This window comes from Mus pahari, chromosome 22 (genome assembly GCF_900095145.1).
Source record: "Mus pahari chromosome 22, PAHARI_EIJ_v1.1, whole genome shotgun sequence".
Lineage (NCBI taxonomy): Eukaryota > Metazoa > Chordata > Mammalia > Rodentia > Muridae > Mus > Mus pahari.
The window spans coordinates 30026043-30045388 of record NC_034611.1 but is presented as its reverse complement, the minus strand read 5'-3'; the positions used below and the strand labels follow the sequence as shown (position 1 = coordinate 30045388).

The window sequence follows — 19346 nt, the reverse complement described above, 5'->3', positions numbered from 1 at the left end:
TATCAGTTAAGGAGTAGTAAATTAGCAGGGCACACAGATGGGACGCATTACATGCAGCTACAGGAAAGAAACAAGGAGTAGTCTGTTTCATTGCTACATAGTGACACAAATCTGCTACAAAACAACCTGAGCGCGAATAACTGTATGGCTGAAGAAGAATATTATATTTATTTGCTTGTATCTACAGAGACATGGAAATAATACCAAGTGGCTTCTCTGGGTGGAAAGGATAGGTCACAGGCACATGGAAAGGACATGTATGCATGGCTGCATTCCATACCTTTAGACAAAGTGGCCTACGTGATATCTCTCTCTCTCTCTCTCTCTCTCTCTCTCTCTCTCTCTCTCTCTCTCTCACACACACACACACACACACACACACACACACATTCCCCAGGAACTGTACAAAAACAAGAGTCATGGGGCTGCTCTACAGGTTAATGATGGAAACAGATTTCCAGGGGGAACTCAGCAATTCATTCAAACTTAGTCATTTTTAAATGACTATGAAAGCATTCGCCTAACATCAAGGCTAATCTCCTAAGGACCTCTCGACAGCTTCACTCTATAGTAGTACCTTGAGTTGTACTTAAAAGTATTTTAAAACAGTAGCATGATGTTGGCTTTAAAGTAAGTTTAGAAGTTCTAATACTTAATGACATTGCAGATTGCACCACATCCCCATTACCTCAAACTATCTCTTTCACTTACAGTAAATTCTGTGACAAGCAAACAACACAATCTATGAGTATAATGCGTGGTGTTTTAGGAAGATGATATACATTAAATTTTCATGCAAGCAATCTCTCTTCTTCATCGGGACATTAAGAAAAGAAATCTCAAAACCAGAGGTATCTAAGTGACTTAAGAGGATGCTGCCGAAAAGAAAAAAGATAAACAAACAAACAAAAAAAAACCAAACCAAATTCAAACCCTCCAGTGCTGCACAGCTCAGTCTTCTATCCACACGACCTGGATAGATTAGAAAATGAGTCTTACCTTACTTCAGCTGGAGGATTTGGGGAGTAGGGATTTGCTGAACAGGCCAGGATTCTGATGACTGCTCCAGGATGGTAGGTCTCCAGCACATGGACAGCTGTGGGATACACTGGATGCTCAAAAGTAAGTTCCACATAGTCCTGGCTCTGAAAACTGGATGGTGTTCTTCTGAATGGCAAGGAGGCACTAGGACACTGATCCCACCATGTCCCATAAGTTCGAAACACAGCCGTCTGCGTGAAGTCACCAGAACTCGGGAAGACATTTGGCACACCTGCCAAATTCCACATGGTATAGGACATACTGTTCTCACTGCCGTAATGGGAACTGAAATCCACCACTTCTTTAGCATACTGGACCACCTCTGCATTGAGAGGGGAAGTCCGGCTGTTTGACACTATAGTCCTATGGCTGTTCATCATATCTCCTCTTGTAGCTGTCCTGGCTCGACGCCGAAGGCACATATAATAAAACATGGTCAGAACTGTTAACATGGGAAAGACTGGTGACATCTAGTCGTGAATTATGAAGCTTCAAAAGGTCAGGTGTCCTCGGTGAGATGCATGAACTCTGAAGGATGGTCTACAAAATGAATGGCTTGGTGAAGTAAAATAATTTAAATAAGCAAAGAAAAAAAAAGAAGAAGAAAAGAAAGAAAGAAAGAAATGCATGGATACAGCAACAAAGAGGCATTACCATCCCAGTGTCATTTCCCAAAATGAAATCTTAAAATGTAAGTTGTCAACTATAAATATGATCGCTGTCATAAACAATATACCTAATGTAATTTGTAAGAAACTAACATATATAACTTTATGCTAAAGGGGGAACAATTTGCTGATGGCAATGGAAGACATATGAATCTCAAAGTCATATTTTATATACAATAACCATCACTCAAGAAATATCAACTACTTGAACTTTTAAAATTAATGTTATTTAAAATATATCGTAGACTACAAACATATTACTTTTACCTCAACTCATCTTAGGTGCTGGTATACTTTCACATTCTAAGGAACAATCCTCTATTGTTAGGCACAGCAAGCACCTTTACCTGCTGATCCAACACCCTGGTCCTATGATTCCCTGTGGTTAATCATTTGATTCTCCCAACATGCTATGTACAGATTCCACATCATGGAAATACAGTTTTTCAAGATGACAGTTAATTAGACCAAGGAAATTAACTGCCTTACATATCACAGATCAACAGATGGCATTTAATCTATACCCTTAGCGTTATTTGTTAGGGAAGTTCTCAACTACCTGGCAACTAATTTGTTGCCACACACTCTTAGGAATTGCTCACCCTGGCGGGAAGGGTCACGTGACACACACGGGAACAGGAGTTGGTGCCCATCCACGTGTCTGAAACATGCATGCTGCTTTCACCTACAGATGCTGAGATAAGACAGCCTGAAACAGAGGTTAAACGAATAGTTTTACTTCTAAGTCAAGAATTCAAAACAGCCCAAGAGAAGTACATTTACCAAAGTTTGGCATGCTGATGGAAAAGCGATGAAATAAAAAGCATAAACTAATTTTTCTATTAGGCTATATTTCTCAGCATTTGTCAACAATTCTGAACTAATAATTTTTAAAATTTTGTTTATCAGCTTTTGATAAAAATATAATAAACTATATTTTTCTGGAGGTTTCAAACCTATTGTTTTGCTTCAATCTATGCCTGAAGAAATATTTCAGAAGAGTCAAACAGTGTTTTTAAATTAAATTTCTGAAAGGAGCCTGATACAGCTGTCTCCTGAGAGTCTCTGCTAGAGCCTGACAAATACAGAGGTGGATGCTCTCAGGCAACCATTGGAATGAGCACAGGGTCCCCAAATGGAGGGATTAGAGAAAGACTGAAGGAGCTCAAGGGGTTTGCAACCCCATAAGAAGAACAACAATATCAACCAATCAGACCCCTTAGAGCTCCCAGGAACTAAACTACCAACCAAAGAGTACACATGGAGGGACCCATGGCTTCAGCTGTATATATAGCAGAGGATGGACTTGTCTGTCATCAATTCATTCTATGAAGCCACACTTACTCTGATACCTAAACCATGCAAAGACCCAACAAAGAAAGAGACCTTCAGACCAATTTCCCTTATGAATATCAATGGAAAAATACTCAATAAAATTCTCACAAACCAAGACCAAGAACACATTAAAATGATCATCTATCATGACCAAGTACACTTCATCCCAGGGATTCAGGGATTGTTCAATATGTGGAAATCCACCAATGTAATCCATCCACTACATAATCAAACTCAAAGACAAAAACCACATAATCATGTCTGAGATGCTGAGAAATCATTTGACAAAATCCAATGTCCATTCATGATAAAAGTCTTGGAAAGATCAGGAATTCAAGGCCCATACCTAAAGATAATAAAAGCAATATACAACAAACCAGTAGCCAACATCAAACTAAATGGAGAGAAACTTAAAGCAATCCCACTAAAATAAGGGACTAGACAAGGCTGCCCACTCTCTCCCTATCTATTCAATATAGTACTTGAAGTCCTAGCCAGAGCAATTCAACAACAAAAAGAGGTCAAAGGGATATAAATTGGAAAGGAAGAAGTCAAAATATCACTATTTGCAGAGGATATGATAGCATACTTAAGTGACCCCAAAAATTCCACCAGAGAACTCCTAAACCTGATAAACAACTTCAGCAAAGTAGCTCTATATAAAATTAACTCAGACAAATCAGTAGCCTTCCTCTATTCAAAGAAATTAGAGAAACAACAACCTCCATAATAATCACAAATAAGATTAAATACCTTCGTGTGACTCTAAATAAGAAAGTGAAATATCTGTTTGACAGGAACTTCAAGTCTCTGAAGAAAGAAATAGAAGAAGATCTCAGAAGATGGAAAGATCTCCCATGCTCATGGGTGCATTGGAAGGATTAATATAGTAAAAATGGCCATCTTGCCAAAAGCAATCTACAGATTCAATGCAATCCCCAACAACATGCCAACTCAATTCTTCATAGAGTTAGTAAGAGCAATTTGCAAATTCTTCTGGAATAACAAAAAGCCTAGGATAGAGAAAACTATTCTCCACAATAAAAAAACTTCTGGTAGAATCACCATTCTTGACCTCAAGCTGTACTACAGAGCAATTGTGATAAAACCTACATGGTATTGCTACAGTGACAGGCAGGTAGCTCAATGAAATAGAATTGAAGACCCAGAAATGAACCCACACACCTATGGTCACTTGATCTTTGAAAAGGGAGCTAAAACCATCCAGTGGAAAAAAGACAGCATTTTCAACAAATGGTGCTGGTTCAACTGNCAGTTAACATGTAGAAGAATGCAAATTGATCCATTCTTATCTCCTTGTACAAAGCTCAAGTTCAAGTGGGTCAAGGACCTCCACATAAAATCAGATACACTAAAACTAATATAAAAGAAAGTGGGGAAGAGCCTCAAGCACATGGGCACAAGGGAAAATTTCCTGAACAGAACACTAATAGCTTATGCTCTAAGATCAAGAACTGACAAATGGAACCTCATAAAAATTGCAAGCCTTCTGTAAGACAAAGGACACTGTCAATAGGACAAAACAGCAACCAACAGATTGGGAAAAGACCTTTACCAATCTGATAGAGGGCTAATATTCAATATATACAAAGAACTCAAGAAGTTAGACTCCAGAGAACCAAATAACCCTATTAAAAAATGGTATTCAGAGCTAGACAAGGAATTCTCAACTGAGGAATACTGAATGGCTGAGAAGCACCTAAAGAAATGTTCAAAATCCTTAGTCATCAGGGAAATGCAAATCAAAACACCCTTGAGATTCCACCTCACACCAGTCAGAATAGCTAAGATCAAAAATTCAGGTGAAAGCAGACGCTGGTGAAGATGTAGAGAAAGAGGAACACTCCTCCATTGCTGGTGGGATTATAAGCTGGCACAACCACTCTGGAAATCAGTTTGGCGGTTCCTCACAAAAATACCATTCCTGAGCATATACCCAGAAGATGTTCCAACTGGTAATAAGGACACATGCTCCACTATGTTCACAGCAGCCTTATTTATAATAGCCAGGAGCTGGAAAGAACCCAGATGTCCCTCAATAGAGGAGTGGATACAGAAACTGTGGTACATTTACACAATGGAGTACTACTCGGCTATTAAAAGTGATGAATTCATGAAATTCTTAGGCAAATGGATGGATCTGGAGGATATCATCCTGAGTGAGGTAACCCAATCACAAAAGAACACACATGATATGTACTCACTGATAAGTGGATATTAGCCCAGAAGCTTGGAATACCCAAAATACAATTCACAAACCATATGAAACTCAAGAAGAAGGAAAACCAAAGTGTGGATACTTTGATCCTTCTTAGAAGAGGGAACAAAACACCCATGGAAGGAGTTACAGAGACAAAGTGTGGAGCAGAGACTGAAGGAATGACCATCCAGAGACTGCCCCACGTGGGAATCCATCCCATATACAATCACCAAACCCAGACACTTTTGTGGATGCCAACAAGTGCTTGCTGACAGAAGCCTGATATAGCTGTCTCCTGAGAGGCTCTATCAGTGCCTGACAAATACAGAAGTGGATGCTCTCAGTCAACCACTGGACTAAACACAAGTTTGTTCCCCAATGAAGGAGGTAGAGAAAGGACCCAAAGAGCTGAAGGGGTTTGCAGCTCCATAGGAGGAACAACAATATAAACCAACCAGTATCCCCAGAGCTCTCAGGGACTAAACCACCAACCAAAGAGTACACTTGAAGGGACCCATGGCTCCAGCTGCATATGTAACAGAGGATGGCCTTGTCTGTCATCAATGGGAGGAGAGGCCCTTAGTCCTGTGAAGGCTCTATGTCCCCGTGTAGTGGAATGCCAGGGCCAGGAAGTGGGAGTGGGTGGGTTAATGAGCGGGGGTGGGGTGGGGGCAGGGATAGGGGTTTTTGGAGGGGAAACCAGGAAAGAGATACATTTGAAATGTAAATAAAGAAAATATCTATAAAAGAAAAAAGAAAAAAAGAGAAATAGCAAAATGAAAAAAGAATGTAAATAAAGAATATATCCAATAGAAAAATTAAAAAAAAAAAAATTCTGGGCTAGTTTGTAACCCTCCACAGTCAAGAAAACATCAGGAGGCCACTCTGTTTCAAGCCATATCCACTAACTTACTGTTGTTAAGTTAGTAGAAAGCCCACTGCTTGTCAATATGAAAATGGAAACTATACTTGTAATACCCTGGCTCCAACTTCTTCTATGTAGAAAAAGAACACAAAACTCCCTACCCCACCCCCTTTTTAAAATTGAAGTAGATCAATGTCGTAGCCTACAAAACTTGAGCACTAAGATTACAAAATAGGACCTGTACTGATCCAAACTTCCAATGACTGTTTCTGAAATACAAGATTCAATCTACATTCCTTATACTGAGGCTTCCCACAAGCCAGGCAGCACTTCTTGGCTAACTTAGAAAACTCATATTTTATTTTATATTTTACTTCATGTCTCAACACTCACTTCTTTTCCACCCATGTTGCCTGGCGGCAGCAAGCTTACTCTCTAACACCAAATTGTCCTGCATTTGTCTCAGAAATACTTTTAGCAAGGCTTATATTTAGTAATACATTTTTGTCAAGTACTATGCCCATGTAAAGGTCTCCAGTTCTTAATCTGTGGCTTGATGCATACTCCGTATTTCAGCATGTTGATAGAAAGATGATGTGAAACAAAACCAAAAGAGTCTGGAATCATCTAAGAATTCACATCAGCATCTTCTGCCCCTCAATGCCATCCTGGTCTAAACACACTGAGGTGCTGTATAAAATGCTAACCGGTGCAATAATAAAGGGTTACGTGTAAAACAAGTGTAGAGGATGCACATTTGTGAGAAACAGGAAAAATCCAGAGCAGGGGACAAGCACTGGCGCTAACCTGACTCACAGACTACTTTATTAGCCAAACTGGTTACAACAGAACACACTAACCGGCCAAGGAAATTACTAATCCCTACAAACACAGACAATGTTCGGAAGGACCTTCATGAAGCCCAAATCAGAAGGAATCCTGTCCATGGAACCAGAGATAACAAACTGGCTCACTCGCCAGAAAACCACATGCACAGTGTCAACAAAATCAGGCCATGCACTCGGCCTAAATTTACACCACCTTATAGTTTGGAATTCCACTGACCAGAGTGAGAGAACCAGAAGAGCAAAATTATAGCTACACACTGGGAACATTATGGACATTGTGGGCACAAATATGCAACATTGTTTCCATACAGGGGGGAAAAAAAAAAAAAAACCTTTTTGAAGATTCATGCCCATGAAAACTCAGCAGCTACAAAATGAATCACAAAGGGGTCAGCTGCTGAAGGCAGCAGAGAGGAATTTGCACCCTCTGGACAGGGAAATTTAGAACAACTAGAGAAAGGCCTTGTGGGGGAAAGGGGGTGAGGCATGCAGGGAGAAACGCCATGTGCTACAGCGCAGCACTTTGGTGAAAATCCTGCCACGACAGGCAGCCCATCAGACACTGCCTCTTCCTCAAACTCAGCTCCTGCTTCCTTCTCAGAAAACAGTGTAGTGAAACTTAGGAAACATCTACAAAGCACGGTATCTTCAGTAATGTCAGTCCTCACAATCATTCTTGACAAAAGGATCTCAGCTAGTTTTTACCAGTGCAGATTACAGGATAACGTAAAACACAGCAAGCCTGTCATATGGGTAATAGTATTTTTGAGCTGTGTAAAACCTAAGTAAAATTTGCATTAAGGGAACACATGTAAAACCTGAGTTATATATTGTAAATATATGTTATATAGTCAAGTTTCTTCAGATTAGAAATATAAAATGGAAATTCCGTTTTCCTCAATTCTGAATTAAAGAGAATCTTTAGTTAATTTTTGTAAAAGTAAGCTTTAAAACTAATATAAAATACGATAGTACTACAAAAAAAGAGATTATAAAAATGTCCCTTTACGGAGAAATTTTCAAGTTCACACAAAAAAGTTATTGTGAAGTCTCTCGGGCATATAAAAATATGACTTTGCAGTTAATAAGTCAAAGTTGGCAAGAGAGTGGGCTTCAAGTTTAGTTATTACTTAATTCAGTTCCTTATTAATTGTGATTATGAGATGAGAAACTTTGAGGTCTCCACAAATGGCCATCAGAGTATCAATGATCATGAGCCAAGAAGGAATTGCCATTCGACCTAACTCCCTTAGTTGGTTCAAACTTCTAGAGTCTGACACTGAGCAGTTTGCTTTAGAGATATTTAAGTACAATTTTGGGTAAAGCTTCCTGGCAACAACTATCTCAAATCCATGTACACAATAAAGCTCAGGACGTAACCACATCAAATCTCTTGCAAAAGGTAGCCTCGTCCATAAAGATGGGTTCTACAGCTTAAGGGCCTAGGATGTGGTTTGATCTGTCACAGACTGTGTAGAGCTACACTGTACATGTGACACCTCCCTTAAGGATGAGTTCTACTTGGCTGAGAAACAAAGATAAAGGCTAGGAAAGGAGCTTCTAAGATAAACAGTCGTCTGGGGACTCAGGTGTGGCCTGGCCCTACAGAGAGCACAGATCACCAGGCTGTCGACTGTATCCACTCTTACTTCTGGGTGGCAAACAGGTATACACATCCCTTCTGTTGAAGAAACAAGCCGCTGTGCTTAACATTCCTGGTTTCCCTAGTGCTTATTTGTGAGCACAAAAACCTTATGCCCTCTACAAGAACCCCCAGGATGCAGCAAACTTCACACAAGTACAACCAAGGAACACAAAGTAACTACCATTTTAAGTTGTATTCTGACAGTCTCATACTCCTTGGGAAACATCTTGTTATAAAATAAGGTTTTATTCTAATACAGCTTTGTTTTCAATCACATCTTTCATATTATAAAATGCTTGACCAACTTAAATAATACAATTACATACAGAGCATTAACAGTGGAAAAGGGAAGTCAAGAGAGATAGGGGAAGGGGACACACATTTACCACGGAAACCGGAAGTGAGGTGGGGGCAGGGGAGCCAAGAGAAGCTGGATGGCAGGGGAGACATCTAGGAAGCCTATCTAGGAGAGAGAAAAAGAGGGACTTTGCGACAATAAACAAAAAGTGGGGACAGAATGATCCACATCCAGAACAATACAAGAACCTGGAAAACAAGTTTAAAACTCAAAAGTAGATTCGCAACTTACAGGAAAGTGAAAAGAAGACAGAAGATGCAGGCAGAGAAGCACAGACAGTGGAAAAAGCAGGTCGCAGAAACCGCTTACAAAGTCTTCCAGAGTTGAGGCCCATGGTGACAGGAGGAAGAGCAGTCCCTAGCTGTACCAATGGCAGCTGCAGGTATGATGCGGGAACCAATCATGAGCTGATGCCTGTCTCTTCTGAATCTGACTGAAACGCATCCAGAAATGCTAGTCCAAGAAAGGGGTTCAATGGAGAAACCCAAACGTTAACAAAAGGCCATGAGAGTGGAATTATATTTGAATATGATTCATACTGCACTCAACTAGTTGTATTTAAATTAGTTTCAACAGTTACCCCTGTCCCCTCTAACCATGCACAATAACACACGCCCTTATATCCTCTCTGCTTCTCTGGGAACTTCTTTTTAGTCTCCCTCCTATGTTGTCTTCCTCTTCCTCCTTCTCAGGTATACAGAGAAAGAAAATGTTCAAGGAAGAGTTTGGGTACGACAGGAATAACAAACTTCAACCCCATTAGCACCCATCTTCCCCTCCCTTCTTTTCCAGTCTCCCCTATGCCCTCTACTCTTCCTGAGACCCATGGTCCTGCTCACCCTCACAGTGAGTATCCATGCCTGATGTCTTCAAGTCCTCTGCTGAGGTACGGATGGCCATGACTCCTTCATCTCAGCCAAGGCCCGTTTGAGAATGTATTGACCATCCATGTTTGCTCTCTTAGAAATGGGGCTCTCTTAAGCCCTATCTCTCAGCTGCAAAGATGTTTCCTTTACAACAGATTATGAGTTCCTCTAACCCAGAGAATGTATCCTACTCTAACGATGCCTGATAAAGACTATGCCAATACGAGCTCAATAAACATTTCCCGATTTATATAAATTTACCACAAAAGAATAATAAACAGCCTTAAAATAAACATAGAAATGCAATCAGTGGTTCCTCAAGACAAAGTTCATTAAGAAAAAGAAAAGGCCCATATCTTGACATGAAGAAAAAGGAGGAAAATGGATATTAAAACCTGAAACACAATAGGCCAGAATCAAATGCATGAACTTCCCGGGAGCCTTCCAAAGAGGAATAGTATACATACTGAAATTTTACTGTTCAAAGAGAATGTTAAAAAGGGGCAACTTCTGTTAGTACAAAAGCAGCCCCTGAATACATAAAAGAGACTTGACTCTGGCCACAAAGGAACTCTTGATTGAAATTAAAGAAAGAGTCATGAAAGATATGATTAGAGAAGTAAAAGACAGCTATTTTCTCAAATATGAAACAGCTTTGGCACTCCAAATCTGTGCTAAGGACATGAGGTGATTATGGAGAACCAGAAGAAACAGAAATGTGACAGTAGAGAGAGAGAGAGAGAGGGAGAGGGAGAGAGAGAGAGAACCTAAGAGCTAAGACAGACACCCAGCAAGGAAAATGCTATCCAGGTATGCTACTGAGTAGCAAAGCCTCTCTTCTTCCATCACAAGTATTTACATGGCGATACTAAATGCTTACAACATATGGGAAAACATACAGCACAGTAAAAAGATATGAGTGGGCTGGTGAGATGGCTCAGTGGTTAAGAGCACTGACTGTTCTTCCAGAGGTCCCGAGTTCAATTCCGCATGGTGGCTCACAGACCATCTGTAATAATAGGATCTGATTCACTCTTTTGAAAGTGTGTCTGAAGACAGCTACAGTGTATACATATACAAAATACAAATAAGTAAATCTTTAAAAAAAAAAAAAAAAAGATATAAAGAAAGTATCATAAACCTTTCAGTGCCTCTCTTCCGCTAAGCAAATGCTCCAGTTAAGCATCTTATTTTATGTATGTTTGTTGGTTGGTAGCTGGCAATGGTGAAGAGATGACTGGGCCATTAGGAGTGCATACTGCTCTTGTGCTGGACTGGAGTTAAGTTCCTAGTACTTATCTCAGGAAGCTTACAAGCCCTAAAACTTCAGTTCCAGGGAATCTCCAGCCGCCCTCTATGGCCTTCAAGAGCACCACACTAGTGTACACAAATCCACATACCGAAACACACACATACACAATTTAAAACAGAATTTTTATTTAAATGTCTTAAGAACAAAATTCCACCAAGGATTTGGCTCAATGCCCCTGCCCCTGCTGCAACAAGGCTGTGTCGAAGGCTTAGATGCCAGCCTCTAAGTACCACAGGAGATATTTGATCCTTTAAGAGGTAAGGTCTACTGAAAAGAGGTCACTGGAGACAAGGACTTGAAGAGAATATGGGGAACCTGGCTCCTCCGTGCCTCCCAACTTCCATGAGGTCAACAGGCCTTCCTCACATGCTCTGTCATAATGTTCTATGCGCCTACTGGCCTAGAGCATCAGGGACACATGACCATGACTAGAAACTCAAAATCCTAATCCAAAATAAACCCTTCCTCTTCTTGAATCGATCCTCGGGTATTTGTTAAAGTGACAGAGCCTGATAAACACAGGCTACAATATAGAATATAAAGTGGAGTTCTTCAATGAACCAATGGAGAAAAATGACTCCCATCCAGTTTTGAAAGCAGGGAAGCCACATGATAGAAATTAAAGGAATCTCCAGATGTCGGGTGTCTTGTGAGAAAGTGAAGCACACAAGAGAGTGGGTTAACTAAATGAAGAATACTAATGGTTAGTTTGCAGAATCAGCTGTCATTCCTGTTTCCCCATGTTTCTTTAACAAGTATATCTAAACTTCTCAAACGTTTCACCAAACTTGTTTAGTTTAGTTAAAAGAACAGCAAAAGAGAACTTTTTGGTTTTGTTTTTTGTTTTGTTTTTAGCAGAGCTGAAGGATGAGTTGAATGATTTTTCTGGGGGAACAGATATGGAAAGCCTGTTCCTGCCCACCATGCTATCTGGCACAGGGAAGGTGTTTGTAACCACAGGCTACCAGAGTATCTTACAGATGCATGGTATCTACACTGTACCATTTTCTTCACTGTCTCATCATGGACCAGAAAGATTAAACAGGAAAGACTAAACTTAGAAGCACACTTAACCTTTAAGGCTTATTACGAAAATACTTTTATTTTTGCAGTTTTCTACATCTTTCCTAAGTCATATTTAGTATGTTTCTTGGCTGCAAAAATAAGTAATTAGCACATAACTGGTATTAATTTTTTAATTTTTTATTAATTATTTTTATAGATTTACATTTCAAATGTTCTCCCCCTTCCAGGCCCCCTGCATGAACCTCCCTCCCCTTTGCCTCTAAGAGGGTACTCACCAGCCCACTCCCACCCACTCCCACCTCACTCCTCTAGCATCCCCCTTCTCTGGGGCATCAAGCCTCCACAGGACCAAGCACATCCCCTCACACTGAGGCCAGATAAAGCAGTCCTCTGCCAATGTGTAGCAGAAGCCACAGACTGGCTCATGTACGCCCTTTGGTCAGTGTCTTAGACCCTGGGAGCTCTGAGGGGTTCAGTTAGTTGATACTGTTGTCCTTTCTATGCAATCCCCTTCCGCTCCTTTAGACCTTCCCCTAAGTCTTCCACTGGGGTCCCCAAGCTCAGTCTAATGGTTGGTTGTGAATATCTGCATCTGTCTTAGTCAGGTGCTGGCAGAGACTCTCAGAGGACAGCCATGCCAGGCTCTTGTCTGCAAGCACATCTTAGCATCAGCAATAGTGTCAGGGTTTAGTGTCCAGAGATGGGATGAATCCCAAGATGGGGCAAGAACCCTGAATTTTTATTTTTATTTTTTTTAAATTTCAAACCGAAAAAGAAAAATTTAGTTAATTACTATGCTTACAAAAAAAAAATCTAACAAGGAGCATAAAATATATTGGAAGAACTCTAAACATATCAATATCAATAACCATAAAAAGTTTAGCTTATGGACTGAAAGAAATCAATTTTCAGAACAGCTCTCCAGGGGAAACACAACTATGTGCTGTAAATCACAAAAAAAAAAAAAAAAAAAAAAAAAAGGCACAGAACAACTTCATCCTGCAAGACTGCAAAGCGGTTGTCTAAAGGACATCTGAACGAAGTGGAAACCAAACAAAACAAGGATTTCTACAATCCAGACCCACTGACTTGACGGTAGATTCACTCCTCTATAAGCCCCACCTCTAGAAATATGGTGGGCAGAAATATGAATGATCAGAGAAGAATCACCCTACTGGTTCACTACCTCGTGGAGCCAGAACTGGTAAGTAGGAAAGATCCAGAAATCCACTGAAACAGAAAAGCAAAGCAGTGCCATCCCTTGGGGAGAGTTCCTATAAACCCATAGTGCCAAGGACAGGAGGATCCTTTATCACAACTCCTTCGAAGAAAGAAAACTCAAAGTGCAGCTTGGGTTGCATTCCCTAAAATCTGTAGGTTGAAACCTTGATGTCTCATAACTCAGATTGCAACTATATTTGGAGCTAACACTTCATAAAAAGTGATTATGTTAAAACGAGGCCACAGGGAGGCCCCTAACTCAATCTTAGAGGTACCTTTTTTAATAAGTAGAAATTTGGACATGACAGAGATTTGCACAGGCAAAACCATAGGAGGTCTAACTGCAAGCCATGAAAAGAATTTCAACCGGCTGACAGTCTGAGATTTGGACTTCAGCCCTCAGAACTGAGATAAGCTAAATTGCTAAAGCCATCACTCTATATTTTCTTTCTTTTTTTTAATAGCCATTTATTTTATTCTCCCCCCTTTTTGTGAATTATACTTTTAATTTTTTTTATTTTTTAATTTTTAAAAGCTTTTTTATTAGATATTTTCTTTATTTACATTTCAAATGCTATCCCAAAAGTTCCCCATACCCTACCCCCCTTGCCCTGCTCCCCTACCCACCCACTCCCACTTCTTGGCCCTGGCGTTCCCCTGTGCTGGAGCATATAAAGTTTGCAAGACCNTTAGTTCATATTGTTGTTCCACCTATAGGGTTGCAGACCCCTTCAGCACCTTGGATTCTTTCTCTAGCTCCTCCATTGGGGGCCCTGTGTTCCATCCTATAGATGACTGTGAGCATCCACTTCTGTATTTGCCAGGCACTGGCATAGCCTCATATGAGACAGCTATATCAGGGTCCCTTCTGCAAAATCTGAAGAACCCTGAATTTTTAATAGGCACACACACACACACACACACACACACACACACACACACGGGGGGGGGGTGCACACATTTAACTAAAATCTAGGGATGTGAAGTTGAAAACAGCATTCCACAATTGTTAAAACCATACTAACTATATGCATTTACTTCAACCAAATACTATCTATCCATTTTTGTACAGCAGAGTACATTCGCTTTGCATTTTTAAATTATTTTTTATTTTTCATTTTTTACTTTTTTTAGATTTACAGATATCTTGCCTAGCAAAAATTCATGTTTGGTATCCTAGGTCTCTACTAACTAAATGGCATAACTCTTTTAAATTCACTCTGGGTCATAATTTGCATTCCAAGAAAATACATATATCAAGAAAAATATATAAAATTATATTAGGTTGCATTAAAATTATATTAGTTTCAAGAAATGTATGTTGCAAAAGCTCTCAGAACCAACATTCGAAGAAGCAGTAAGGGTTGAAGAGGTGGCTCAGCGGTTAAGGTGCTTACTGATCTCCCAAGGACCTGACTTCAGCCCCCAGTACCTGCTCCAGGCAGCTCTCTACTGCCTATAACGCTAGCCCCAGTGGAAGAATAGAGCATCCTCTTCTCGCCTCTGCAGGTGCCCCACACAGGTTTCATACGCGGAGCAGTACACATAAATACAAATGAAAATTAAAGGAAACACTACTGAGAGAAATGCTAATGGATAGGCTGTCAAATCTAAATGGCCCGATATATAAAAAGGTATAACAAATCAGTAAAAGAGGAGCACATAAAAAAATAAGAAAATGGTATGATACAGAACAAATATTTCCATGATGAGTAAAGAAATACAGTTACTCAACCCTATCAATAGGCAAAGAAATGCAATATTAAAACAATAGTAATATAGCATTTTTCATCCCCAAACTACCAAATGTAAAACTGTGACCATTATCTTAACATGGCATTAAGGTGTGTTTCTACATGTCTCAAACACAAGTGTACTGGCTTTTACAGCAAATGGCCTTGGTAGATAAAGAAGTCTCCCTAGGAATAGCACGCAGTTTTGCTAACTATCCAGAAAAACCATCATGTTTCCATCTTCAGCCAAAAGATGGGCCGGTTTACTTACAGCTCACTATGAAAGAGTCAGGATTCTCCCCTTTTAACACAGCTGACTACAGGTGCTAGTGTCGTGTGGCCATTGTCATAGCACCCTGTGGACAGCACAAAATGGCAGAGTCTGACGGTGCTTTGTCTCTGATCTAGGAGCCTCATGCCTTCCAAAATTATCCACAGACTCTTGACTTCCAAGAGGACGTAGTCACAAACTTGTAACCATTCTTGACAATTGACAAAAATCATATAAATCAGCATTATAAGTTGCATACATTGGATGCTAGCGATCTTTTTTTTTTAAAATGTACATGTTTTATTTTGTGTGTATGAGTATTCTGACTATATGTATGTATGTGTACCATGTGCTTGTCTGGTGTCTACAGAGGTTAGAAGAGGGCACTGGATCTCTTGGAACTGGAGATACAGGTAGTTTGGAGTGCTGGGACCCAAACTCAGGTCTCCTGCAAAAACAACAAACACTCTTAAGCCCCTACCCATCTCCCTAGTGTCCTTAACAACAGTTGTATGAAAGGGTGCTGTGGAAGAATCTCTGCCAATTTAAAAGTTATAAATACCCTTTCACCCAACAATGTAACCATTGGCACCAAGAAAACAAACAAATACGCAAATATATACAATCACGTCCCTCACACCGGGAGATGTTTTGAAATCCCACTGTGGTCCATGGATAGCAGAGAACGCTAGGTAGACTATACTTCTTTCTATACATATGCACTCCCATACATAATAATCATAAGGTGAGTACCCACTGGCTGGCTTCTCTTTGTCATGCTTGGATTTCTGAAGTCAGTACTCTTGAGCCAAATTTGGCAACATTAAAAACAAAACAAAACAAAACAAAACACACACACAAAAAAAACCCCACAGTTGATCTGATAGGCGGGTCTGTTACTTAATATATAATGGGCACATGGACTAGACCTATGTATACATGAGCCTATGTAGCTGGAGTTCACCAATCAGGAAGGGATGCAGTTTCATCACACTACTCAGAATAGCTCAGGACTTAAAACTTACAAACTGTTTACCCTTGGAATTTTCCACTTCATATCTTCAAACTAAGACTAACTGACACCAAGCAAAGAGACACAAGAAACAGCTATTCACATGCAGAAATGACCCAGTAATTTCACTTGCAACAGAAATAAATGTGTAGTATTCTAAATACCAAGAGAGGATTGGTTCAATAGTAGGTTGCTCCTAAAAATAATGAGCCAAAAAAGCCTTTAAAAGGTAAAGATGTCATGTGCATCTCTATAAAGACACATTCACCGGTGATTACTACTAAGTAGAAGCTGCAGAAAGCTACACCGCACACTCTATGGAGCACACTTATGCACATTTCTATCTGGAAAGAACAAAGTACTGAGCAGTGATTATTATTTACACATCTACTAGATCAGCACAGGAATTTGATTCTGTTTGGGATGCCTTGTTGGAATGATGAAACTCAAAGGGATATCTGAGAGCTTTGAGCATTGAGCTTGCCTGGGCCGAAAGCAGGTATAGAATATTGTATGTTATTGGTAACGGCTGACAGGACACTGCACACATGAAGACAAGATCCCAAGTCAACAGACATGCGACTGGGAATCTGTTTCTATGTGGAACAGGGTAAACGGAGTGAGCAAAAAGAGAGTTTATTTAAGAATGGCCATTAATTCATGAATGGCAAATTTACAATTTCAAAGACCAGCAAGGCATAGAGGGAGGGGCAAGACACAAGGGATTTCAACTGTGTGCAGTTCTACGGACCTCTAGCCCCATCTCTCAGAGGCCAGGGCCAACAAGACCTCTAAGAGACCCCAGCCAAGGCTACATCGCAAGCTTTACTTCAACACTCAAACCCAAAGGAATCCAACCTGCCCCCAACAACGTTCACGATGTGCCAGACAAGGTTGGAATCGGTACACACTGTCAAGCCGGCGTAACTAGAGCGGCATGGCATTACCACAGGAAGTAGGTCCCTGCTATCAGCTCAGGTCTCAAGAACACAAGGACGCAAGTGTCCACCATATCCCAGCACTTGATAGGAAGAAAACAAACAGAAACTCAACAAATTATGATGAAGTCATTGGCCAGTAATAACCAAGAAGGGTACAGCATTATTTATCTTACACCGAAACTGAGTCAGACAACAAACCATGGGGCACGTGCACGGAGGGGCGTGGGGGTTGTTCACAATTCCCATTATGAAAGGCCCAAGAGGACTCCAAAGTCAGAACAGCGAACACGGTAAATATCAACTCTTCCAAAGCTGAGAGGACCGGGCAGTAAGACTGGCTTGATAAAGATCCAGAATCTTCTACTCGACGACCATATTTGGAAGCAAAACATTAGCTGTAAACAACGCTGTAAGACAGCAGCAACAGGACCACAAACAATCACGGTCTTAGGCCCTGACCTCTCTGCCTTTGAAAACAAAAACGGAATAGGGTTCAAAAGAGCCAAAACGTGGGACAGGAATTTTTCAAATTGGTACGCAAGTCTGGAAATAATGGAATTCAATGACTACTCAAGACTGTCTAATACTGAGCGCCACTAGATAAGACTGCACTTCTACCCAAGACTTACCCCAAGACAGAGGAGTGCGAGGGACCCTGTACTTACTGATCGTGTAGGACGAGAGTGTGCAAGATAAGCAGTGTGCCTGTCTTAGGATCTCAGAGTGTGCACAGAAGTAGAGGCGCGGGTGGCTCCCAACAGAGCAGACCAGTGGGCCACAACCAGCTAACTCCCTAACCGTTTGTGGACGGCCTAGAGCTCTGGGAAACCAATTGCACTTGGGAACCCGATGCAATGCAGGACCAACCCCATCGCAAGACTTAGTTGACAAGCGGCTGGGCCCACCCCAGACGATGGCAACAGCCTGGCATCTCCTGGCTCGAGCCTGGCTGGACAGAAACCTTCCCTCGTGAGAGGGAAGTCAGGGCTGCTCAGCCTGCAGGCCCAGTGTCCGCAGCACGCTGTGAGCGTGCCAGGCCCAAGAGAGTCGCGACAAGAGGCGGCGGCACCCACGTCCGGTCTCCGCCAGCCCAGCGGCGCAGCACCAAAGGCACGCGTGGGCCCAGAGCCTCCGCCCCGCGCTCCCCAGAGTGGCGCGCGCCCGGCCCCGCCCACGCCGAGTTGGGGTGGGGACGCCGAGACCTTGAGGAGGGAGGAAGGAAGAAAGCGCCGTACCCTGCAGGGTCCGGGACTGGGCGAGCAGAGCTTCGCCGCAAGCCCGCAGCGTGGGCAGCAGGAGGAGGCTGCTCCCCGTATCCCGAGCTGCTGCCGCGGCGGCGAGCCCGGCCCAGCGCGACCCGGAAGGAAGACCGAGGCCGGGAGGAGGCGGGGCGGGGTGGGGCCGGGAGGCGGGGCCGGGAGGCGGGGCGGGACCTGGCGAAGGGCGGGGCCAGGGCCGGGCTGGCTGCTGCCGGATCGCCCTGGCAGTTTGAGCTGCTTAGCCAAGCCAATGGTGGTTTAGAAATGGCCTGTTTGCCCCGGGACTGGCAGTGGGTTGCAGAACCTTTGCGCTACTCATCCTTCCAAAGATAGCCCTCCAAAAGTGATGTAGTTCTGCTGGAGCTTCTTCGGACTTGGTGACTCAACCCAAGTATTATGCAAAAAAGCACTTCAGCACAGAAGCACTCGAATGAGAACGTCTACAGCAGTAAATGTTCTCAGCAAGCACAATCCACCAATTAATATACAAATTCTTCAGCCCTCAGAAACAAACCTTCCCTGAAGGCTCATATTCACCTGCGATGAAGATGCTGTCAAGGGTCTCCCTTAAGTCTCCATTTCTTTTCAAATGAACCTTTCTTTGGTTGTCCTTACATCTGTCTTTCCACAAGGTTTCCATTAATGAAAAACTTTAAGATTTATTTTAATTTTTTATTAATCTGTGTGTGTGTGTGTGTGTGTGTGTGTGTCCTGTTCATGCGCA

The 19346-nt window shown here is 41.7% G+C and overlaps 1 protein-coding gene across 5 annotated transcripts in view; it reads right to left on the bottom strand.

Annotated features, from left to right (window-relative positions):
• Fbxl4 (F-box and leucine rich repeat protein 4) overlaps nucleotides 1-18740 on the bottom strand; it is a 75452-nt gene extending 56712 nt beyond the window's left edge. Inside the window, exons 1-3 of one of the 5 annotated variants that reach the window (XM_021222162.1) lie at nucleotides 18599-18740; nucleotides 2312-2418; nucleotides 1000-1581 (exon numbers count right to left, since the gene is read on the bottom strand). In XM_021222162.1, the coding sequence (XP_021077821.1) occupies nucleotides 1000-1511 (512 nt within the window). In that variant the 5' untranslated portion in view covers nucleotides 1512-1581; nucleotides 2312-2418; nucleotides 18599-18740. Of the gene's footprint in view, nucleotides 1-999; nucleotides 1597-2311; nucleotides 2419-9212; nucleotides 9240-18028; nucleotides 18084-18598 lie in introns of those variants that run through there. The other 4 variants (XM_029533424.1, XM_029533425.1, XM_029533426.1 and 1 more) reach the window with 4 other exon arrangements.
• Between the last annotated feature and the right edge of the window lie 606 nt (nucleotides 18741-19346).